Below are 25985 nucleotides of genomic sequence, written 5' to 3'. Positions count from 1 at the left end.
GAAAACAACTTTGCTCTTCCAAGACCACAAATGTCAGCCCTACTGTCATCACTGCTGGTTCCTGGTACACGGGATTAGCCCTCTGCAGGACTTCCTTGGGATCTGTTTCATAAAGGAGACTGAGGAACACTGAAAAAGCAAATCTTAATGCTTCTTAATACTAAAGATTTTTGCATTGAACCGTGTTCCTTCCATGTCACCTTCTATCCCTATGTCAGGGCTCCAAATAGAGCTGTACTGTGCCATGAAAATAAGAAAAGCATTCATGAAAAGAAAGAATTAATGTTCATTTTTAATTCAGCTAAGAAAATTCAGCTGGTTTTTTACTCTCTGTAGCTCAGTCCCTTCTCCCTGACAGAGTGAGGCAGAGCTGGAGGCATCCTTTGGGATACAATAGGCCATGGTGGTGTTGACACCATCACCATCACATGCCAGGGAGAAGACTGGAGGAATCCTGCTGGATGCATGGCTTTGATAGAAGCCAATCTTATCCAGTTAGGGCCTGTTCTAGGTGGGATTCCCTTTTATGAGGCAAACCACTTGATCTTAAAAAAACCCATAAAAACAGGTGGCAAAGTATATCCAGCATGACCTGTGGTATATTTCCTCTCAATTATGACTTTATTTCTCCTTGTCCTTTATTAATTTATATTTTCACTGGCACTACAATATCTTCGGCCTCTCCTCTCATCCTTTGATCACATAACACACAAAGTAGCATAAAAACCTGGTGCTAGCTCCTACTCTTCACCTGAAAAATATCTTGATAGCACCTTGTGGCCCTGTCTTGCTCCATTTCCTTGATTGTTGTAGATCAGCAATTGTCCAGCCATGCCTTGGCCAGTATTTCTTACAGCTCTTTTATTGCTCTGGGGGCTGCAAGTGAGACAGAGAGAACTGCAGATCTGAAACATGCTGGAGGGATCTTCTCCCAGGTTACAGCGGAGCCAGGGAAACTAGGAAAAACATAAAACCTGCTTCTTACAGGAGTAATTTGTGGCAGACAAAGAGAATTTGTTTGAGGCTTGCCTGACATTTTTAGGGTGCTAATCTTTTGGCACAATCCTCACACCAATTGAACCTGGGTTAGTATGGTTGTAAATTGGAAACTGTCTTAATGGGTGGCATGAGAATCCTTACCAAACAGCCTAATCTCCAAAAGTAAATCCCTGCTTCCTGGAACAGCCACACCATCAACACAGGGCCACAAAGGTGCCCAAGGAGTGTTTGGAAAGATCTTGGTGGCCAGTCTGGAACGGCTCTGTGAGCTGGATCTCCTCATCCGGATGTCTGGATGTACCCTGTGAAAGGAAAATCCTCACTAAATCACTTCCTTGGCATCGATCTGGAAGTTCAGGGAGGGCGATCAGGTTGCACAGCACACACCTTTGATGCAGACCAGAACCCATTTGGTATAAATTCTGCAGCTGTGCTGGGTTAGAACAGACCACCCCCAACGACCATGGACCTTCACGTGCGTCTCACCTGGCTGCTTCTGCTGAGCACCACTCTCCTGTCTCAGCCAGGTACTGCCTCTAAAACGTGTTCATGCTTGCAGGGGAATGGTACAGTCACATTTATTTACTAGTACAGGCTGGTTTGCTGGGAAGTGGTGGCAAAGATTCTCTTCGAATATTGCTGATGAATTTTGTACCACAGAATTGATGGTTTACTTTGTCTTCTACTTCAAAGATTCAGTCCAGATCCATAGGTTATATCTCAAAATAGATGCATTTCAAAATATATGTATTTCAAAATACATAATACAGTATATATAATATGTGTAATATATTAAGATACTATATTTCAAAATATAACCTGTGAAGGTTATGGACTGAAGAAGGCTGAAGAAGGCTTTTTTCCTCTTTCATGAGGTGAATAGTCTGTGAAACTTGTTTTCTAAATGTTCTTCTTCTAATATTCTAGTTTTAATTCAAATTATTCTGTACTGTACATTTTAAAATAAAGAGAAAGAGGGGGAAAGAAACACAGAGCAGTCAGCCAGATCCAGGTGGAAATGTGCTCTGCATGACTTGTTCCTTCAAACTTATAATCTTGCTAGTTTGAGTGAGATACTTTGAGCTTTGGTTATCAGCATAGGCATCATGAAAAAGCCTTGCCAATCCCTTACAAAAAAAGAGGATATCACAGAGTGTAGATTAAGGTCTGGCTGTATAGAATTATTTACAAAACAAGAGTTTGATGTATTACGTCAGGGCTAATATGTTTCCTTCTCTGCCACAGCAAGTGGAACCTGGTGGAACCCGCCAGATGGAGACACAGATTCACTATGGAAAAAATTTTCAGATTGGATTAAAGACAAATTTCAACACAAAGGTAAGAGATGAGCTCCTGAGTGTGAACGTACCTGGCAGATGTGCGGAGTTCCCTGAGCCAGCTCTGGGTGAGCTGTGCCTCAGCAGCACGGCCAGCCACACCCTACCAGGGTAGATCAGGCCCTGCACGCAGCAGAGCCATGGGGATGCAAGCTTAGATATCAGAAGTTTAGCTATAAATAAACAAATTGAGATTTACCTGTCAACTTTTGTTTTAGTTCCACCACAGCCACAGCTGAGACTGGAATCTGGAGGGTCCCGATGCGCTGGGAGGGTTGAAGTTTATCATGATGGAAAATGGGGCACAGTCTGTGATGATTATTTCAATATGAACAGTGCCAACGTTGTGTGCAGACAACTTAACTGTGGCCAAGCTGTCTCTGTGCTGGGACTGTCTTACTTTGGCCCCAGTGGAAAAAATATCCAGTTGGATGATGTGCAGTGTAGAGGAACTGAATCCCACCTTTGGGACTGCCGGCACGCCGGCTGGGGCAGGCACAACTGTGGACTCAATGAGGATGTTGGTGTCATCTGCTCAGGTAAAAATAAAAATAATAATAAAAGTAAAATATAATAATAAGAAAAAATCACCTCGGACTATCCTGTTCACCATAAATGCAAGAAATATCAGGGTGGAGCTTGGAAATCAGGCCAGGGCTGAAATGTGGAGGGAGGGGCGCTTCTTGTGCTTAGGTCTGAGTGATGGAGGAGCAAAAGATGTCTTGGACAAAATACCAACACTAGACAGCAAGCCCTGAGTAGGAAAACAGTGAAAAGCAGGTAGCTCAGGACCACTTTAGTCAACATCTGATTACAGCCAACCCCCAAGATAAGAAAGGCAAAGAGTAAGGAGAAGATAGAGGCCCATCCAGGTGAAAACCAGACATGTGTGAGTGGAAACAAAAATAATTCTTGTCATAAATACATAAATAAATAATACATATATAAATAACTGCCCAATAAAGTAAAATTTTGCGCTTTTTTGCTGTTCACAGATGCAATGTACTCCACAGTTGCACCGACAGGTAAGCTAGGGCTTTTGGGACAGGAGCCCATTAGCTCTTTACAGCCTCCCCAACGCTCAGAGTCTGTTTTAACTCAAAAAATCATGTGGTTACAGCTCCTTGGCAGACAGTTTTCTAGAAAGGCACATGCTCTGAATTACAAGTTATTGCTCCAAATTACTATTTATTCATCCACTGCAACATTATTTCTGCTCTTTGCATTGCTAATGCAAAATGTGTTTGCTTCTTACCTATATAATCAGTGAAAACATGAGGCAAGTCTTTACACTCCAGGTCTAAGTTCTGATTTCATTTTTCTGCTGAAATAATAATAACAACCTGGAAACCTTAATGTACAGATTCTACTCATGTTTCTTGGGATTTCTAGGTGTTCCTTATGCTCTTCATACACACAGTCACAGACGAGCAGGTGCTAAAATGCAGTTTTCTATCATGTAGAACCATAGAATCATGATTATTTTTTATTACGTTTTATGTAACACAGAAATGAAAAGCTGGTTCCCTCAACCATTTATTCTTAAGCTTTTAACACAGTAGCAACTGCGACAACTACCACAGAACCCCTGATTTCTGCTGGTAAAGGCAAGGTTAAAAAACAAGCTGCAAATGTCACGTGTGGAAATTTTGAGCAACAGATGCCATTTGTTTAAAGCAGACAGGAGGAACACAATTCTCCCAAGTTCACTTACAACGACTGCTGGAAGCTGTTGTTCTGAGCCACACGAGCAAAAGTTAAAGTCCAGGGATGTGGCTTTCTTTCCCGTGAAACCCAAAGTATGAATGCTTTCACAGATCTTTGCCATGTCTCTGCAGGTTCCTCCCCCGCATCCAGCTCAACCCCAGCACAGTCTGAGACATCGCCTGCTCCAGAGACCGTGGCAGCCCTCAAGGAAGGTGAGGCGCACACGGGGGCTGGAATTCACTCCCAAATCCCACGTTTTATTCCCCTTCACAATGGCCCCTTTGCATCTTTCCAAGTGACTGCTGCACCTCTAGTAGTGAAACAAAGCAGTCAGAAACACCACGGGGATCGACTGCCTTTGTTAATAAATATTAAATGAGGTGAAAGTAATTTTTTGTAATCAAAATCAAAAGGCTGTGCAATGACTCACTGTCCCACAAAACCCAACACTGTTCACCTTCATCAAGACCTCCGTTCACATGTTCACTCCTAATTGCTGCCAATCCCCCTCTGCTTTGTATTTCCTCAACTGGCCCCAGATGCGTCTTCTGCACCCAGGACTGTCACAGAGGAAGTCACCACATCAGCTCCCGAAATCCCAGCCACAGCTGATGAAGGTAAGAGCAGCCATTCTGCATGGGCTTTTCAGAACAAACACTCTGGTAATTTGGGGTTTTCAGCTGAATTAAGATGTGACCATGTAAATCTGTAAATATCCTCATAGCAGACAACACAGTTGTCCTTAGTTGCTCCTTTGTGAAGGAACAATCCCCCTACAACATCTTCACTTGAAAAATACCAGCCTGTCAGGACACGGCAGGGATACATGTACTTGCTGATTAATATCTGAGTTGTAGCTATAAAGAATACACTTATAAATTTGCAAAGAAAAATTGTCCAGCTCACTGTCATTTTGTGTGTCCAAAATTCATAAAAGCTCTGGCAATGTTAAGGACCACAGCCAGGCATTTACACTCATTTCCCTCAGCCTCTCCATTTATTCAGCAGACTGATCATCATGGAATGGTTGGGGCTGGAAGGGACCTTAAAGATCCAACCCTCTCCCATGGGCAGGGATACCACCCACTAGATCAGTTTTTTATTAAGCCTGAGACCTAAAGCAAGTCACAAGCTCTTCAAGTCGCTCTTAAGCTTTTAATTGCTGCTCGAAGCCACTTAATTTCTCACCCTTTCAGCCTTCCCTAGCACAACTGCCTCCCTTCCTTCCACCACCACCACGGAGGAAAGCAGGGCATCAGAAATCCCAGCTACACCAGAGGCAGGTAAAGGACATTTGCACAATATGCTGCATGTCAGAAAAGGGTGGTTATAGGTTTGAGTTAGGAGGGGACATCAGTGGAGAAGCCAAGATATGCTGCAAAATCAGCATCTCTCAGTGCAGCTGGTGCTTGTTTGAACTTGGCCTGCTCAGTGCCAATCTGCTGCCACCACCCAGGTGGGGGCTGTGAGTGCTGTGGGCAGAGCCTGCTGCAAGGGGAGCTGGATGGGGCACGCTTGGAACTATGGAATCTGAAGATACTTAAATTCATCAAGAGCTGCGCTCAGTCTTTCAGCCTTACCTCTGGCTCTTTCCCTCTTGTTTCTACATTTCTTCCTTTTTCTCACAGCCTCCGAAGATACTTCAGAATCTGCCCTATATGTAGAAGATGTGACTACCTCAGCTGCAGAAATCCTTTCCACAGTGGCTGAAGGTAAGATACAGACACAACGCCATAAAATCTAAAATTAGTGCTTGAGTTTGTTCAAAATAAATTACATTTGTAGGTTAAAATAAATTAATAAACCTCAGGATCAGTCAATTGCTAGTTCATTGTCTCAGTGAAGAAAAATTCAGCTTATATTCAATCTTAACAAAATATGACCTCATCTGAGTATTTTGACTCAAATTATCAGATTTTAGAGGCTACAACCCAAGTCTCTTTTCCTTCAAGGACATAATCAAAATCATATCAGCAATCATCAGCTCTATTTTCTATCACTGATTGATGTTTTTCTCCAGTAATGTACTTCCTCAACACTTTCACAGTCCCTTCAAAATCCCCGTATTCCTCCTTTGAATCCACTTCAGTGAATGCAGAGCCTGAGGCAGTAACCACACCAGGAATCCTAAACACAGCTTATATAGGCAAATTCTGAGTTGCAAAGTCAATTTGGAGCCTCAGTGAGCTAAGGGACAGACAGACCATATGGCAAAAGTTTCAACAGATTTTTCTGCCACAGAAGCAGGCAATTTGAGCACATCTGCCCCAGCCACAGGCAGTGCTGAGCCACCTCCAGCACTGCTGCTTCCGGGGAGTGAAGGTAAGGAGGAGCCAGGCACAGCTGATCGTGGTGCACTGTGTGTGCCCACATCCCACCTTGCCCCATGCTCTGGGTTGGGGCACCTATTTTGTAAAACACTTTGCAACCTTTTAATGAAGAGTTGATTTAATGAGTTTATGAAATATTTTCTTAGATATTAAAAAATCTTCAAATCACGATTTCACCAGACAGGGCAGTTTTGAATCAGACACCAGCTGAGCTGGGACCTTCCCTTCCAGCTGTCCCACCTCCTGCTCTAACAAAGCAGGAATTGATGCCATTAGTACCTTTAAACCCCTATGCAAACCTCCCCTCAGGGAGATATTTATGTACTCTGCCTCTGAATTGACCTATAATTAACCACAAAAAAGGCTGGGACACTCTATTTAAACATCTTTTATTTACATGTATTTTCTGCAGTTCCTCTTTTGGCTTTCCCAGACTCTGGGGTGCAAAAGGACTTGTGGCCATCCTGTTCAGAGTAGTGACAGACACTTCCTACATAAACTAAATTCAGCTCTTTCAAGCTTCCCTCAGAGCTCATGATTCTCAAGCCTTCTGTGTTCTTGAACCATTCCTCCAAGCTGTCCCCGTTCTCATGGTCTGGGAGCTGTGGCTGTGTAACATCCACACCATCTGCTACTCCAAGATGCTGCATAACATGATAAACAATTTCCAAGGCAACTGAAAATTCCTCTCTTTAAAACTTCTTTTTAACACTGCTTGTCTTCTACAGCCTTACCTCTGCTGTCAGAATCCACAGCTGTGACTCAGTGCCAGCACTCGAAAGTTTAACAGAGATTTACTCACTGCTCCACCCATTAACCTTATTTCAAACAGTGTTTTCATGTTCCAGATCTAGGATCTATCCTAAATTCTGTAAACGTTGTTTTAAAAATTAACAGCCAAAACCCCTTCAGCGCAGTGAAGAAATATCAGTCGCTCTTTTTCTACCTTTTTCCTGCCACTCATCTCACTTTCAAAAGGATAGAAACAAAAAGTTTCCTTCTTAGAAGACTATTTTACAGAGCTTTGATGAGATTGTCTTGCTTATTCAGAAAATTTCATTTTACTTATAGACACCATGTGTATCAGCGTCACTGTTCAATGGTTAAAGGGAAAAAAAGGCTCCTTTACAGCTCTAATAACTTAAATACTTTAATTTGTACTTATTGCAGGTAAACTGTGTTAAAGTTGCATGAAAATTAAGTGCTCACTGATTCCTTTGATTATATTCGACATTTAACAAAGATTTTTCTTTAAAAAGATACAGGTACTGATTGTTTTCTTTTATTGATTTGCTGAAAGTGAAAAGTGGCTGTTCAGCTGTCTTATAGGCACCCAACAAGAATACATTAAAGATTCTTAAGACTGCCACTTAATCAGACCTTTATTTTCTGAAAAAGTCCCCTAAAAATTGAGATTACTGATCATATTTCAGATTAATTAAGTAATTAATTTATTTAGAAACTTTAATGGGAAAGGCAACTCCCTCCCATAAAGCCATTTTTAATACCAGCTGAATAACAACAAATTCATGTTTGCCTGCAATTCAAGCTCTGGATCTGAATAGAGAATTTTTAACCTGCCTCTTTCTCTCTATTCCCACCTGGATTTAGACAGCTAATGCAGTCTTAAAATAGTCTTAAATTTCTATTTAACACCTTTCACCATCGCTGATGAATACTCAGCACCTGGATCAACAGGTTGATTAGCATTTCTCTCAATTGTCTCGTATTTGGCAGTGTTGTTTAGAACTAGATCTTGGGGAATGAGTCAAGCACATTGCTGCTGACAGCTCTTTACAGCCAACTTCTGCAGAAGTAAATGCTTGGCATGCTGCTGGGGTGGAAGGAGCTTTGATCATGGTCAGCAAAAAGGAACCAGGGACAAAGAGTCCTAGGAAACACGACCCTCATCTGGGATAGATGTGCATTAGTTGGTCACAAATGGCTGCCAGGTGACAGCAAAAGGTCCCAAAATGAAAACCTTGTAACACCTGCCCCACCAAGGTGTGTGCACGTGGTGCAGTTTATGATGGCCACAAACCAGGAGGGACCCAAATTATGTTGTTGGTGCTGTCTCTGATTTCTCTCTCTGAAAGAAAAATACACTCCAGGCCCATAAAACTAATTTGGAACTTCACATCTCTGAAAGCCTTTCCCTGTGAAAGGGAGATAAATGTGTGGAGTGTTCTGTAAGCACCCAGCTCTCAGAAATCAGCCTGGGCTGAGGAAATAGCTCTGCCACTGTTTTGGGGAAGTGGAGCTGTGCCAACCATCTGTTATGCCAGAGGGTCAGCAAGGATGGGGAGAGAGGCTGAACCAGGCAGTATTTAAAGGATGGGAAAGAGAAAAACAAACCCAAACCATATTCCTTCAGATTGCAAGGTATCCCATAAAAATTTGGCTCTGTCATAATTATATCTCAGCCTTCATAGCCCTGATTTCCCATAAACAGGAAATGCTGTAGGTCTCAGAGGAAAAGTATATAGTTAAAATGTAGGCAATATTTAATTGCACCTTTTCTTTCTGTATTAAGTAAAACAGCATTACTCTGGTTTATGTGCTATGGCCCTTGGTGGAAAAAAATATACATTTAAAATGCACACAATATTTGATTTAATCTTTTCTCTCTCACAGCAGCAGTCTCTCCTACTGCTGAACCTGGGGGCGTAACTGCTTGTAAGTAAAAAAGCATTACTCTGACGTACATGCTATTAGTCTTGGGGGAAAAACCATACATTTAACATGCACATAAAATTTCATTTCACCTTTTCTTTCTCACAGCAACAGTCGATCTTAGTGCTGCACCAGCAGACATTACCAACAGTAAGTAATAAAGCATAACTATGGCCTACATGCTACAGGTGTTGGGGGAAAAATATACATTTAACATGCAGACATTATTTAAATTCATCTTTTCTTTCTCACAGCAGCAGCATCTACTGCACCAGCAGACACTACTGCTTGTAAGTAATACAGTGCTGCTCTGGCTCACGTGTTTAGTTGTCTGCCATGCTCTGATCATGTATTGACTGGCTCCCTGTCTCCACTGTGTGTTTAATATCATGGGTTTAACTATTAGAATGGGACATAATCCCAATTGCCTTTCCTTTGGCTTCCAGACACAATAAAGGAGCAAAGGGGAAAGGAGAAACATTGGCCCTGGTGAGGGCACTCAGGAAGGGGCAGACACACGACATTAATATAAATTCAGATTTGCACTTGATCATCACATTCCCAGGAAACCAGCCTTCCTGCGCTTCCCAGAGCTGCATCCCAATCGCTGCACAAACTGGCACGTGTTTCCCAGAGGAATGGACTGGTGCAGTGCCCACCGAGGCGCTGGCACAGCCCTCACCAGCACACGGCACTGTGCGGGCACTGTGTGTTAGAAACTTTACCCCAGTGACCCCAGCACCCAAAGTGGAGTTTAGCAAACAGCCCCAGGCTTCCAGGGCTGTCACATGGCCAGAGCCTGGCAGAGGCAGCACAGGGATGTGTTTTTTCTCCCACTGAGGCTGCTCCCACTCTGGAACTTTGCCCTGGGCAGCAGCACCATTGTCCAGTCCCCGAGGGAGACCTGTAAGTCTCCTGAAGTTTGGGTGTTTCTCACCTCCCAGCACCGGGAAAACAGTTTTTGACCTGTAGTTTTGTTTTCTCTCAATTCCCCAATCAGCCTCTGCAGAAAACACAACACCTGGAGCAGCAGGTATGTGTGGTTTTAGTATACTGGTCAGAATGTCGGGATCAAGCATTAGCTTGAATGAACTCCTGCTCCCCTTCCCCTTGACAGCCCTGGCTTTGCCCACACAGTAATGGAACAGACACTGAAGTGTGGCTCTTGTTTTCTGTTTGACAGCCACGGCCGAGTCCAGAGCAGCTGAAAACCCAGGTATTAATTTCTGGTCATTTATTCAACTGTGGTGAGCAGTTTACTACATTTCATGTGAGTCATCCATGTATTTAGAACATGGACAGTGTTTAGCTTCATATTTTCTCTTCTCACAGTGACAAGCTCACCTGCTCCATCAGTCCCTCCAAATCCTGAAACAACAGCAGCCATTGCCACTAGTAAGTGATGCAGAGTTACCCTGGTTTATACCCTTAATTCTCTACCAAACCCGGGATCTGATGATGTGCTGGCAAGGCTCCGTGTCTCCACAGCATTCCTCAGCTCATGGATCCAGTATTTAACTTCAGGGATAATTCCTTGGGCTTCCATACAAATCAAGGGATCAAAAACGCTGCTGGTATTGATACAGGAGGAATACCTGCTCTGCTGAAAGCTCTAAGGAATTGGAATTCACTGGGGCAGACACATGACACCAATATAAATCCAGATTTGTTCCAGATCACCTCACTCCTACAAAGTCAGCCCCCGTGCACTTTCAAAGCTGCATCCTCACTGAAAGCTGAGTCAGTGGGAATCCTTCTGACATATTCAGTGGTATTTGCTTTGAGCCTTAGTTTTCTACAGTGGGCTTTATCTTTTGAAAAAATCAAATAGCAAATTCTGCTCACTAATTGATAACATTCTGCCTCAGTTTCTTACGGAGCAGATTAAGGGATTCTTTTAGAGTCTGGCCATATCAGCTACACTTTGATAAAAGGCACTTGGCTGCTTTGGCAAAACACAGCCAAGGAAACTAGGAAACTAACTGAACATCAGGTGCAAAGCAGACATTTGAGCAGGGGATTACCACAGAGGGATAAACAGAATTCAATCTTGTTCCCACTGGCAGAGGGGATCTGAGTTCAGGGGAAGGGGGAGAGGCTGGATGGAGGCAGAGAGATTGGGAATGCCATGGCTTAGCCACGGACCACATGCCACTGATAGAGGGCTGGCAGCAGAACCATCCTGAGTGGTGAGTGCCAAGGGGATGAGCTGGCCTAGGTCTGCACCACTTGAAATATCCTCCCATAACCTGCCAGCTGCTGCCCAGCCTGTGCCCTGTGCTCTGGAGGGCTCACAGGCAAAGAGACAGGCTCATGATTCCAGTGAGCTCACCCTCTTCCACAACAAAACACTAACACTAACCTCGGGGTTAGTTGTAGGAGGGAGAACTGAGCTTTTAATGGAACATCATCAAAGAGAGAGAAATTCATTTTCTCCCCACTCAGCTGCTGTTCCAGGCCCGCATTTAAATTTGCAAAGCAGGCCAGTATTTCACACATGCTGCATTTTGCTCTGTGTTTACTTCTGGTGTATCAACATTCAATTCCTTCCTCTGCAGCAGACCTTATTCCCCTGCCTAACTACATGAAGCTGGTGTTGCTGGCATACTTGAATGACCTGTGCCAGCCAAGGACACCTGGGATGCCAAGAGTAACAGTGGAAGGGTAAATATTTATTCATGCACGTGAAGTTCCCCAGCCAAGGTGGGACAACCCCAAACATGATTTCACACCATTTTCTTACACCCTTCAAATGCACAGGTTCAACTTGATTTGACTACTCCATCATGCCCATACTACCAGTTCCTAATCATACCAAAATTTTGCAAAACACCACTATTTCTGCAGCATTCTTCCTGCCTGTCTGTTGATCCAGAAGTCCCTGGAGCCATTCTTGCTGTAGTCACTGATTTACGGCACCAGATGATGCTGGCAGGGTTTGAAAGACATGTCGGAGGGGCTTGGATGCTGGTGTTGTCTTGGCTGTCCAGGGGAATCCTTCATGAACAGCTCTAAGCTTCCAAAACCCAAAATCCTTCTTTCCAGGGTGGGCTGTCCTTTAGTTTGTTTTAATTAAGCATGATCAATAGCAGAGTGTCCAGTAAAATTCCACTACCCCATCACTTTACAGTTTATAATGTGATTTAATACATGCTAACAGAATTCCACCAGGTGCTTTACACATGTGATGTTCATATGTGTTGTGATGCATATTACACCCACAGACATTCAAATTCCATGCAGCGGCATCTGTGTTAGGAGTTCAGTGCTGTGAGCTGTGAGCAACATCACAGCTGGACATTTCTGAAGGAAAGTTTCTTGTAACCGAGGAAACAAATGGGCTTAGTGAGCATGTCACAATCATTATATGACAATTTATATGTGGGTTTTTTTTTTTTTCCCCCTTTTCAGGTGTGTAAGGGACCCAACCTGTGGGAATCAGCAGTCATCAGGCCAGAGGCTGGTCCAGTTCCGTTACAGAGCTCCCGTTACCCAGAGAGTTTGCCTACGGTGCAAAGTATCAGGGTGCAACACACAACCTCCTCGTCCTCCCCGACCCTTCCCAGGCATCCGGTTCCCTCCTCGTCCTCCCCGACCCTTCCCAGGCATCAGGTTCCCTTTTCCTCCTCCCCAACCCTTCCCAGGCATCAGGTTCCCTTTTCCTCCTCTCCAACCCTTCCCAGGCAACAGACTGCCTCCTTCCCGAGGCTTCCCAGGCTCTAGGAGAAGAGCCAAGAGAAGCACAAGTGACGGCGTTGTCATTGTCATTGTCCCCGAGTAATGCTGCTTTTCTGGCCATGACATAATGTTGACCACCTCCAGACCTGTTCATTGTGTTCCAAGATCTGCTGCTGATTTCTAGAAATATACTAGTGGGTGTAAATCTAGAGGTATTTAATCTTAACTGTATCTGGGTTCCTTAATTTCTATCTAGCAAATCTGTAAAAGCCTAAACTTCAGTAAATACTCCCAGTGACAAAAAGTAATTGGATCAACTGCCTGTTTTTTCTCATCAAGACTTTGTTTCCCTCTCAATATTCTTCCAGTTCTAATTGTGTTCAGTTCATACAAAACTCCACCACTGTGCTCTGCTTCTCACCAGTAATGATCTAAAGTGCATTTGGTTCTGATAGACACAGCGTTGATTGGCAGGGATCCGCATGCCAGCTCACACATTCCCTGCAGATCCATATCCAGTCACAAAACGGATGTTAACATTTGAAAATTTCTTGTAAGTACATGTATGGGTTTAAGAAATAAAAGGCTGCACAGAGTAAATGCAAATGTAGCATTTTCAGAAGCCAAAGGGAATTCAAATGCTGTGCAACATCTTTAAACATACGTTCAATGCCTCCATACTCAAAGGCAGTGTAAGTACATCTCAGGATGAAGAGACAGTTGCATTTAAAATTCTTAAAATGAGTTAAAAATCAGAGAGTTGTTTTAAAGAAGGCATAGGTCTGAGATTAGAAATACAGTATCATTACAAATGCACCATATACTCGTTTGCTTATAAAAGAAAATGGTTTTGTCAAAAAAAAAAAAAATACTATGAAAGAAAAGCACCTGGCTGTGTTTCAATAAGGACTTGACTTTTCTAGAAAAGTTGGAAGAAGCCCTGTTTGCTCAGCTGTGGGGTTTGTGCTGTCCGTGTTGGAACAGAGCCCAGGCAGCTCCTGAGGGAGCCCTGGCTGCTTCCACACCCCGCAGGTCCCACCCCGACCCAAGGCCAGGAAATAGCACACCTGTGGCACTGGCACAGCCACAGCCTCAGGAGCTTTAAAGACTGGGAACCCACTGCTGCACTGAGAAACACTCTGGAGTTCAGAGCTCTCGTCCTTGTGAGAAAAAATAGGGTAAATATATTGGAACAGGTACTTTGTTAAAGTTGTGCTAAAAGGAATTCAGGCTTTCAGGACTGTGCTATTTCCTTGCCTCAGGAAGGAGAGGCTGATTCCTTTTTTCTTTTGTAGCTTCTAGCGTGGGGCTAAGAAAGTTTTACCTGCAAAGCGGTTGCAGTGCAATCTTCTTTTAATGTGTGAAAAACGTGAATCTGGCCTTGCTCATCCCTGTGTGTTTCAGCAATATATTCATGACAACTCTTTCACAGTAGTTGCACTTTACAACCTGAGGAATCCTCAGCAAGGACAGGGAATATTTTGCCCAGTGTAACCTAAAGAGAGAGATGTCAAAACGAAGGTGGGAGAAACCAAGCTCTTGCTGAGCAGTGCTAAGAGAAAATTGCCAATGTGTCTCCCAAGGGAGTCTGTCAATCCCTTCCAAAACACTCCTGCTCATGTCAACACCCCCAAACAGACTCTCAATGAAAGCAACCGAAAAATGTGCCTTGAACCCACAAACGCTGACAAAAGCACTTTAAACTTACTCCACACAATGCCCAGTTAAAAAATGGGCCCACCTGCTTCTTTCTCATTTGTATCTGTTAAAAAGAACCAGTGACTGAGAGATTAAGCCTTCCCTCCATGATACCATGTACTACAGGATGGTAATGGAACAGCAGGAAGTATAAAAGTCAGAAAAGCCAAAGCCTGCCCTCCCCAGCTGCCTTCAAAATGGAGCTGCTCAGGCAGTTCCTCCTCCTGCTTCTCTTCACTGCTCTGGCTCTCGTTGAAGGTAACTCGATAGAATTCACAGGTATGGAAATCTGTTTATCTGTTACATTTTATTGATTTCTGCACAACGAGTCTTATACAGGCAACCGAAGGTCAAAATGTTAAACATCTCTAAAGTGAATCTTATTTTAATGTGCTGATGCACAATAGTGACACCTAAATGTGACTGCAAGCATTTAAAATGGCAAATAACAAATAATTCTATACATTCCACCCTATGGCAATTTTTGTAATTTAAGAACTTGATTTTGAAGAGGTTTTGCTCTGGAATGTAGGCTTGTTTTTATAAATTAACACTCTATTGGAGTAACAGGAATCAGGTGACTAACTGGGAAACATTTTGCTTTTTGAAGGAGATTTGTTCACTTTTCCTTTGTTCAATCAGAAACAATAAAGAGCTGGTGGTTGCTCAGCCTGGGATCACCATTCTGTGCTCAGATCAGCAATTCACTGATTAAAGGAGGGTAGTTATTGTAGGATAATGAAGTATTGCTGCAGAGCTGCTCCAGTGGTGTCTGACTACAGAACCCCAGAGAGTGCAGGAGGGGAAGGCTGACCCTGTAATGCTCTTAAAATGAGGAGGTTTCATATGTGATGGTAAAAGTCTCTCCTAAACCTTTCCATTCCCTCTGGAGTCCATCAGAAAGCCTGACTATTTTATGTGGGAATGCATGCACTGCATAGAAAATTCTCTGTCTGCTTTAGACCATTATTTTTAGATTTATATTAAAGTAGAAAGGAGATCCTATGCTCAGAGTGGCTTATAAAGTTTCTCTAAAGTTTCCTATACAATGGCCATTACTTCAACTGCTTCATAACTTACTGAGTAATGTCAGTGATGTCACACATAGTTGAGTTGTGGGGTTTTTTCATAAGAGAACTTACGAGACCTGAGGCTTGAAGCGCTTGTGGTGACAAACCTTGCTGAAGAGGGTTGCTGAGGTGTCCTGCATCACCTGGCATTGAGAAACGTAATAATTTTTCTATGTTTTATTTGGTTTTAATAATGCCTATTTGTGGTGTTCTGTTCTCCATTCTTTTACTTCAGTTGAGTGGAACTCATCAGACACTTAATCTGCACTGGATCCTCTCTCCATTATGATCAAAGCTGTCTGTACTCAGATTTCCCTGGAATGATTTCTCCTCTGTCTGCAGCCTGGAATTGGACAGAAACTGCCAGCTTGACTTCACAGCAGTCTGTGATGGCCCCACCACGAACTCTGGATTATTGGGGAAAGTGTGTGGGTGTGCCCAGCCCACATTTGAGTCTTCTTCAAACGTGATGACAGTTCTGCTGTCCACAGACAACACCAACTCCTACAGAGGATTTTCAGCTCAGTATTCCAGTGTTCCCCTGCCAGGTCCTGTGGAGCCCAACAGTGAGTGCACCTGATACATGGAGAGGATGCTGATTCTTTTTATGACATGATTCTTCCCTTAGAAACATCCAAAAGAACTGATGGTTGATACTGAGGATTTAAACCTTTTTAATGGTTGTATTTAACCCTCGTTACACACAAAAACCCTGCATTAGTCTCACCTACAGAGCATAAGTTATTTCCTGACCCATGTGCAAAAGAAAACCTGTTCTTTCACTTTTGGGTCCTTTTCTTTTGGCCAGCACCACTTAAAATCGGAGTTTTTCTTTCTTTTGGACAAAACAGGCATCGTTACCATGCTAAAATGCAAAGATAAACTCTTATTGTCTGGTTAAATGTTCATTGCCTGAGGTACTCAGGAAAATGGTCTGCACTGGTTAGTCAGAGTTTAGGTGTGTTGTAATTTCCTTTCCCCTGAGCTTGGCCTTATTTTCTTTATTGGTCCTATATCCTTGCATGTCCATCTTCCCATCAACTGAGGTGGAAAGGAGCTTCTAAAGCCTCAATGTCTGACATAAATCAATTTCCTCACCCTCCATTCTGCATCAGCACTCTGATTCCTTTTCCCTTTTATAAAGGCAGAGATCCATTCTGTGTCACTGGGTTTTAAATTAAACTTTCAGCATGAGTTTTAAGTGCTTTTGCTCGAGTTCTGAAGTTGAGCGTGAAATTTTGGTGCAACTTTCTGCATGACCTCAAGTGTGCATGAGCTTTTTCACTGACAAATCCAAAATCATGCGACAAGTTCAAGGATTTAGACAAAGTAAGAAATGACCATAGCAGTTTGTCCTAACGTATTTTTGGTTTTGATTCTTTTTCAATGGCAGCAACCCTTACATGCTCTTTGAACAGCATGAGAATCATTCTGAGCAAGTCTTACCTGGCCTCCCTTGGCTTTAGTGAAGCTTACCTGCAGCAGAATGATCCATCTTGCAGACCAGTTATAACAGATTCAGTGATCTTCTCCTTCCCACTGGCCAGCTGTGAGATAAAAATATGAATAAGCCAGTAAGAGCTTATGAAAGATAAGAGCTGGTAAAAGCAGTGCATGAATAGCATGTGAGAAAGTTGATTTTACTTTCACTCAGCTCATCTTTCCTGTCTTGTTTCCTCATGTTTCCTGTCCTGAAGTACAAAAAACATTTTTTCCTCTTTAAGAATCTGATGATCAATGAACCTTTCAAAAGAAATATGGAAGAATCCACACAAATTTACCCCCAAGAGATTCCCAAGAGCTAGTTCCTAACACTGCTTTGATAAGAGTAACTGGAGCACAGCTTTAGTACTTCCCACACTCCATGCACTATGCCCTAAGCTTTTTGCTGCCTGGGTTGGTTCAGTGTTTTGAAAAAACAGTAGGAGGGTTGATAACATTTTTTGGTTGCAGCCTGTTTCACATTTCCATGGTATCTTGAGCATGTTACAAGCACAGCTGGGCAGGTTTGTAACTTTAGTCACAATTGCTTTCAACTGCTCTGTTCATGCCATCCCAGCTGAGCCCTTCCCACGGTTCCTTTCCCAGGATGAAGGCCACAGCATCACTTACACCAACACCATCTCCCTGGTCCCAGCTGGCAATGGCATCGATAGAACACAGAGATCACTGCAGAATGCAGAATGAAGAACAATGAAACCTTAGAAGTCATTTACACAACAAAAAACAATGCCACCCAACACATGGCTGCTGGGGGAAGGTACAATGTCAGCATGGCCTTCTACAAGTCAGATCAGCTCTCCAAGCCCACACAAAACTTCCCCTACTATGTAGACTTCAACCAAACTCTCTTTGCTGAAGTGACTCTTCATTCCACTGACCCAAATCTCCAGGCATTCATTGATACTTGCACAGCATCTCCACAGCCTGATTTTGGGTCACTGACATATGACTTGATCAGAAGTGGGTAAGGTTAATTTTATTAGTCTCCTGATGTGTGAGGAAATGGAATCTAAATGTCAGCTGTACTTCTTTTGTCTCTTCCACATTATCTTCTTTAGTAGACTGTGGTTGGAAGTGAGTTACAGATAAATTTGAAGATGTTTAACAAACAGAGCTAGGCAAAACATCATGCACCACATCATGCTGGGGAAAGGAAAAAAGCACACCATTTTATGCCCACATGTACCAACAGTGCCCTGGTTAAATGCTGTAGTTACACTTCACAGCACTTAGAATGATTGTTGTAAGTGGACTATTTAAACAGATCTGTACATTCTGTTGCACCTGCAATAAAGATGACATTGTGGTAACCTACCCAGCATTTGCAAACCATGGAAGATTCAAATTTAGGGCCTTCAGGTTTCTGCAGAGCTTTCCATCAGTTTATCTCCAGTGTGTTGTGATCTGTGACAGCAACACCACCAGCTCTCGCTGTTCCAGAGGCTGCAGCTCCAGGCAGAAAAGACATTTCTCCATACACGTGGAAAACTAACACTGTAGCAGGTCCCATCCACCTGAAAAGAGATCTCAGGGCTGCTGAGTACTCAAGTAAGAGAGAAAAAAAAAAAAAATAAATATACATATGTGTGCACTTCACTCAGTTTTATTGTTGGTACTCCAGATAATAAACACAGCTGACTTATTCCATGCCAGGTTAAATCCTTCCCTGCATGCACTGGCCAGAACAGGAATTAAAAGGACAATCTTGGGAGCAGAAACCAAAAGCACCATGCCTTTAAATTAGAGCTGCAGAGGTGTTTGTAAGACAACTAAGCTTTAGTGCCATTTGCAGTCTGATCTACTGTGGTAGAGTACTGAGAGCAACAGAAACTAAAACACATGGAAAAGCTTTTTTAAAAAGCTTGTATTGCTACTCCCACTGTGCTCGTTGTTCTCACCTTCACGGAGCCCAAAGCTCCACCTGAGAAAAGCACATTGGGCCACTTGCTTTCAGGTATCAGATCTAAGAAATATTTAAAATTAACCTTGCTCTTAATAGTAATAAGAGTATTTTCTTTTTTTTTTATTAACCTTTCTGAACTCTAAAAATATTTTAGATACATTCCCACTTACTGTAATAGTGAAAGATTTTGCATCCACATGTGTGAAAGTGGACACATTTGTAATGTGAAAAGAATTCAAGGGCAAATAGGCCACACCAGGTATTCTAAAGCCCAGAATGAGTTTTACTGAGGAGCAGATAGGAAACCACTGGAAGGCACAGGCTTAGAACCACAAGTTGCTTTTTTTGCCCAATTTTGCTTCAGCAAATGTCTCAAATCTCTCTCACAGTGACAGCACAGCTTAGCAGAAACTTAGCTGCAGCAGTACCAAAGAATTGAGTATCATGTTCTGCAGGATTGTTTTATTACCAATTTTTACAACTCTTCAGTGCTGTGTATTCAGAATTTGAACGCTGTGCAGGTCATCTCAAATGAAAATATCTCAAAAAATGCTTATTTAATTTCCACTGAAATGATATAGTAATCTAAACTTTAAACACTTTCTTTTTCTCTCTACACAGAATCCCTCACTGAAGCAGAAGCTGAAAAAACACCAAACCTGCAACAATACAACTCCACTCTGGCATTTGTGATTTTAATTTCAAACATTCTCCTTGTGGTAGCTGTGATACTAAAACATCACAAACACCATGCAGGATACAGCTATCAAAATATCCAGAACTCGTTTCAACTACTTCTGGAGATTTTTATTTAGTGTCAACTGCTATTCATATTTGTCACCCAAAGAGGGAAAAAATAAAAAATCAATAAATTAACAGCATTGGAACTTAACAACACTCAGAAATCTATTTCGTTATCAAATAAAAAATCCAAACCCAAAAACCTCTCAACCTAGTACCCTATCTCAAGTCACTGAGTTGAAAAAAGAGTGTGTCTACCTCAGGATACACTTTACACCTTTACAGGCATGAAGTACAAGTTAATTAAGGTCCTTTTGTTTTGAGAAAAATAAAAATCTATTTATCTTTTTGAATCACTTTGAAACTGCACCTGGCAGGAGTTAAGATCAGGGACAACTGTTAAGATGTCTTTTCAAAGCAGATTATCCTCTCTTTCAAATCTGCTCCTGTGGATTTACTACCATCAGGATCTGACAGTCTTCAAAAGACATCAGTTTTCCAGGAGAAGAAAATATCAGGCAGAGTAAATAAAGACACTGGATTGTACATGCTTATGCTGCATTTGAGTCAGCACCTGCTTCCCATCAACAGCTTTTGCCAAAAATGTCTGGGCACCCAACTGAGGGGTTTACTGTGAAGTCCCTACACCCTCCAATTTAAATGGTGCACCCCAGAATCCAAGAGCAACAAACAGAATGAAGTTTGAAACTCGACCTTCCACAGAAGAGGGGCTTGGAGTCACATTCTTACTTCCCCAAATGACAGCAAAACTGATCCCAACAGGTTAAAGGAAGTGTGATGCAGTAAGGAAAACTCTGGTCTTCTGGAGCTAGCCCAGCACATCCTGTCTGGATGATTCTGCTTGAGAGGGACCACAATGAAGTACTTGCATTTCTTAGGATAATGAAACCTGGATAAACAAGTCTGCTGAGTACACATTCATGTCACTTGTTCCTGCACACTCAGGTAGTTTAGGAGGAAAAGAAGTATCACAGACTTGTTATAGGTATTTCTTAAGGAGCCTGGACTCCTAATTTAGGTGCCTGTACAGCCAACAAGGCTTCTGAAGAAGCCAGGCTGGGTTCACATTTCCTGAGCTGTCTAAAGACAACTCCGTGAACTAAATTCTAAATTAGGCAATGACAATCCAACGTTCCTCTCAGAGATGAAACAGCAAACGCCTTCAACAGGAGTGCCAATAAATCAAAAGTACAAACCAACTACACTCTGTTCTACTGATAACACATTTCAGATCAAAAATTAATACAACCAAAAAAGGTGAACTGATGACAAGTAGGTAAAAAGATATGCAGTAACTCAGTTTATTTAGAGTGCTCCATTGCTCAAACTGGAACTGGGGAACTGCTCATACAACCTCTAGCAATGTTCTTTAAATAAATAAGCCACAAAGGGCATACAAAACTCTTATATTTAGGAAAAAAACCATATTCTTAAGATCTTTCATAAAACTAACAACTGTGTGCAACAGTGGATAGAATTACAGTAACAAAATGCAAGTTAACAACACTGAGGTTCTTTATAGTTTTAACTCCATAAATACTAAGCTTTGTAAAGTGTAACGGCCCTTAAAGTATTTACACTGAAACCCTACCTCTGAATCCATCTATCTCTCTCCATTAGAAAATCCCTCATTAGAATCATAGTGTGCTTGTGAAATTTTGCTTGGTTTTGAGTTCTGAACCAAGTCCATCAAGAGAAACATTTTATTGTCTATGTGTGTCTGAAGAGCCTGCATTCGGCAGTCAATATAGTCCATTAGTTTCCTCTCCATCAGATCCAGATTTTTTGAAATGATCTTTTCCAAATAGGAGCAAATAGGCTGTTGTTCTACCCTGTAAGAAGAGCAAATATAAGAGTAAGTATAAACTATTTCTTAATGACAAGCAGTAATATAGAGATCTGGGCATCTGAACATCTTTTATATGTAAAATCTCAGTTATCAGGCAATGAACTTTGGAAGGCATTAGGTTTTTAGCACAAGTAAAACACTGTCTGCCACACTTGAAATCTCAATTTTTTTTCATAAACATGCTATTGTATATAGTCATCTTCTTTCAACCTTGTTTTTTCAAAGGCTCAATTATGCATTAGAGAGTTTAGTTACATAAAACAAAATCCACACAAGTCAACAATATACACAGTTTGTATTCTGTCAGCGTGGCAGGCTGTCCTTGTCAGCAAAAGCGCTTCAAGATTTATCCAAACTATGCAACTCTCTGGGTTTGCATCTGCATTCTTTAAAAATACTGGAGCTGAGATATTCAGTCTCCATCAGAATCCTGATTCCTACATCTCACAAGTTCCACTATTGTTCCTGAGGTATCAAACTGGGTCACTGTGACATCTGCACTGTAAATACCAACAAGTGAGGAGGCACAGGAAAGATCAGTGGGATGATACAAACCAAGTACAGCAGAAAGACTGTGCCACATTGTGTGAAAAAGGGATGATGTAATAAGAATTTAGGGATAAAAGTAATCAAAATTAAAATGTAGGAGTAGATGAGAAAGACAAACTAAATGTGTATGAAGAAACATGCTTTTAAAATTAGCTGAAACGGAGGTAGAAGACAGTTTAGTAACAAGAAGTGATGTGATTTCTTCTGGAAAAACCCCTATATTCAAGCAGCTCATCTGAAAAATTAATTGCAATGTTCATCACCATACAGGCTTGAAAACCACGTACTCTAGGATTCACTACTGATGCTAATGAGAAGAAAATGCTTACATTATGCATTTTGTTTAAATTTGTCAATAAATAGTCAATACTACTTTGAGAGATTCACCAAACTTAACTCACCCAACACTCTGAACACTTTCCTCTTTAGCCACTGCCCTTTTCCCGAGGTGCCTCTCTCCATCCTTGAGCCGAAGGTGATTCACCTGAGTGCACAAGTTTTGAAGAAAAGGAAGAAGCACCTGTGGGTTGGCTACGTTTGGAGTTTCGCCTGCTTGTTCCTGCACTTGCAAAGATCCCACGGCTTTCAAATCATTCCTGAGGTCAACTGCATTTTGCTGGGTAGGAAGTCTTTCAGAATCCAAAATATTCCCTCTTTCAGGTACCTCTGAGTTCAGATCACGAGTTATTCTTAAGTCTTTATACAGTGCTTCACTTGTTAAATGATTTTTAACAGGCAAAGGTTCACTGGCTGATGGACTCAGTGATGACTGAAGAGCTGCACTGTGCAATCCATCTATTGCAAGGTCACCTCCAAAGTCGGAATTTTTCCCCAAGATCCAACTGAGTTTGTCTCCAAGAGGGAAGCTGTTCTGATGGGGAGAAAAACAATACCATTAATGTTGAAGTGTTAAAATATACTATAAATTATACAGCAATAACAATAGCTACTTTATAACCCAGCATTCTACTAGTGGGATGTAAATATTTCAAAAGCAGTTTTGAACTATATTCCTTCTAAATATGAATGTTAATTATCTTGTCAGTCTCTCAGTAAGGAAAGAGCTTTACTGACTTCATTTTTACCACACTGTGTCCCCAAAACCGAATTATTAACATCAGATGGATTCAGGATTCTGGTGAAACAGCCCACCTTGCAGGATGAGGATCTGAAATAAATGCTCTGTGAGAGCATGTTCCCTTTAGTTGAAGGTGACATGGTTATAATGACCTTTAAAAAGACAAACCAGCCCACCTATCTACACTTTACACATTCCAGGGAACATGCCCACCATCCTTGTCAAGCAGTGACAAAAGGAGTGGCAGTGAAGCTTAAAATTATAAAAATGCATAAAATAATAATAATCCTGGAGTACACAATCTTTACTCATTGCACTCATTTGAGTGGCAACAACTAAACCAGGCTTAAAATTGCAGAAAGCGTGAATTAAAAAACACTATTAAATCATTTTAGAACATTCCTAACTGGTAAAGTGCCAGATCAGTACTGTTCATGTTTGTGGAAAAGTGACTTACTTTCTGCTGACACCGGACCATGTCCATGAGCTGCTGAGCACCTGGAGACAACTTGGATCCCATGGATTCCATTATAGTTTGCACTCTGTCTAGATCTATGCTTGAGCCTAGTGAAGGAAAATCAGTTGCTAGTTTTGCAGACACTGCTTTCACTTCTAGAATTATTTTACTGATGAGTACTCTTTGTTTCTCACCAAAGGAGAGCAGCTATTGCAAGAAGGAAAAAAAAACACTCTGGTTAGGGAAAAACATTTCATGTTTTCTATGCACGTAGGGGACAATGCATTGTTCTTTGAGTCCTAGGAAAAACTATGCTGAACTCTTTTCAAGGAAGATTAAGCCAATTTCTCCTTGCTGGTATTCCCCACAAAATTCTGACTGGAACAGAGCCCCAAAGATGACTTTCTAAGCATTTAAGAGTAGTGGTCATACAATTTTCACAAGCTAACTTAATCCCAGAGCTGACAGTTCTAATTACAGATCTGCAGTTTATCTGGTTTATGGGTTTTTTTCTCTAAGACTAAATTATCTGTACCATAGTCTTCATGAAAAGGAAACTGATACCAATTCAAAAAGAGAACTCTGCTAACAAGTCAAGGTACCTGCCAACAGATTTTTAAGTGATTATATGAAGAGATGAAGTGTATACAACCAATAATTTTACTAAGAGCAATGCAATTTATTCGACTAAGTGATTAAAAAGCCAAAGAAAAGTAAAACAATACTGGTCAACTCCCTACCTTAACTCTACAGGAGGTTGCAGGGCATTCAAACTTAAGGTACTTGTGGTATAAAGTAACCTCTTCAGTTTCACTAGAAAAATAAAATAAACAAGCTGTGACATCAATATACAAAGTACTTAACTGTTTTGTAGAAATACACTATCAAGGTAAATATTTAGATAAAGAAACAAGACTGACTGGAACACATTTCTAATGCAGATTTATGGTTTCTAACAGCCGTTTTAGTTTCTAGTTTTTAGCAGTTTTTTACTTTCTAATAGCAGCTTTAGTGCTTATATGCAACTTGTAATGAATCTTATCAAATATATATGTAAAAAATTACTTATATGTGTGCATGCACTGTGCACTAGAGAAGCTTTTGAGGTTCATTACATTATTCACACATCCTCCCTGAGGCTCTGAGTCGGCTGGTTTCTATTTAGCTAATTAAGCAGCAGATGTGCCATGTAATGACTTAAAACAGAAACATTGCTTTATTTCTCCCGGCAGAGAATGGGAGGAAGTACTGAAGGGGAAAACAAAACCTTCTTTTTTAAATCTTCTCTCTTGTCCTTTGAAGAGTGAGACAACGACTTATCAAAGAGACAAGAGGTCTCTCACAGAACCCAAGAACGGGTTGGGTTGGATGGAACCCTAAAAGCCATCCATTTCCAGCCCCTGCTATGAGCAAGGACACCTTCCACTATCCCAGGCTGCTCCAAGCCCCGTCCCACCTGGCCTTACACAGGGATGGGGCAGCCACAACTTCTCTAGGCAACCTTTGCCAGGGCCTCCCCACCCTCACAGAGAAGAATTCCTTCCTAGTATCTCATCTAATCCTGCCCTGTCACTATGAAGCCATTCCCCTCGTCTTATCTCTCCATCCCTTGTCCAAAGTCCCTCTGCAGCTCTCTCGCAGCCCCCTTAGGCACTGGAAATGGCTCTAGGGTCTCCCCAGAGCCTTCTCTTCTCCAGGCTGAACAACCCCAATTCTCTCAGCCTTGTTAAAGGCATGAGGTCTTTAACAGCAGGAGCCCTTTCCAGACACACACAGAACACGAGGCTGCCTGGAGCGTGTGCGGGACCCAGGAACGCCCGTGCCCACCACTCACCCCGGCGCCGGGCGTGCGCCGCGGCTCTGTCCCCGGCTGGTGCCGCAGTACTCCTCGCCCACGTACACCTCCATGTTCCGGGCCTGGCTCACGATCCCCACGGACACCATCTCGGCGCCGGGCCGGCACTGCAGCCGCAGCTCGCAGGGCTCCTCGCCGCCCGCCCGGCGCTCCGCCAGCACGGCCTCGCTGCTGCGGGGGGGAAGCGACACGCGTTGTCCCGCCAGCCCCGCTCCCGCCCGGCCCAGCCCGGCCCGGCCCAGCCCGGCACCCCCGCTCGCCGCCCGCCGCCCTCACCCGGGCTCGCCGTCCCCCGCGCCCCGCCGCAGGCACAGCGCCCGGGCCAGGCCGCCCGGCGGGGCGCAGGGCCAGGAGCACCGCGCCGACACACAGCGCGGCTCCCGGCCTCCCTCCTCCGCCTCCTCCTCCGGCACCGCCGCGCAGCCGCTCGACATCGCGGAGCCCCGGGCAGCGCCCGGCGGGGACCCCCCGGCCGGGGAGCGGCACCGACCGACCCTCAGCGGCGGCCGCCGGCCGGGACGCGCCTGCGCCGCGCGG

General features: G+C 42.8%; 2 protein-coding genes across 3 annotated transcripts; one reads left to right on the top strand and one right to left on the bottom strand.

The window, feature by feature from the left end:
• Nucleotides 1-1462: 1462 nt before the first annotated feature.
• Nucleotides 1463-19930, top strand: CUZD1 (CUB and zona pellucida like domains 1). Its single transcript, XM_032116519.1, is given in 13 exon segments — nucleotides 1463-1526; nucleotides 3332-3361; nucleotides 4175-4255; nucleotides 4583-4660; nucleotides 5672-5755; nucleotides 12458-12461; nucleotides 15835-16058; nucleotides 16886-17013; nucleotides 17649-17959; nucleotides 18280-18456; nucleotides 18458-18543; nucleotides 19520-19617; nucleotides 19925-19930. Coding segments are annotated over 13 exon segments (1371 nt in total).
• Nucleotides 18583-25960, bottom strand: C8H10orf88 (chromosome 8 C10orf88 homolog). 2 transcript variants are annotated; one of them, XM_032116428.1, is made up of 7 exons: nucleotides 25725-25960; nucleotides 25428-25619; nucleotides 24334-24406; nucleotides 23788-23800; nucleotides 23594-23700; nucleotides 22460-22929; nucleotides 18583-21492 (listed from the first exon to the last, which is right to left on the bottom strand). In XM_032116428.1, the coding sequence occupies exons 1-7, from the start codon at nucleotides 25880-25882 to the stop codon at nucleotides 21264-21266; spliced, it is 1242 nt and encodes a 413-aa protein (XP_031972319.1). In that variant the 5' UTR covers nucleotides 25883-25960; the 3' UTR covers nucleotides 18583-21263. The 2 variants fall into 2 exon arrangements, with proteins under 2 accessions (XP_031972319.1, XP_031972318.1); XM_032116427.1 differs by having other exon boundaries at nucleotides 23594-23800.
• Nucleotides 25961-25985: the final 25 nt, after the last annotated feature.

Source organism: Corvus moneduloides, chromosome 8 (assembly GCF_009650955.1).
Source record: "Corvus moneduloides isolate bCorMon1 chromosome 8, bCorMon1.pri, whole genome shotgun sequence".
Lineage (NCBI taxonomy): Eukaryota > Metazoa > Chordata > Aves > Passeriformes > Corvidae > Corvus > Corvus moneduloides.
The sequence above is the reverse complement of the archived record's forward strand: the minus strand, read 5'-3'. Positions and strand labels throughout refer to the sequence as shown.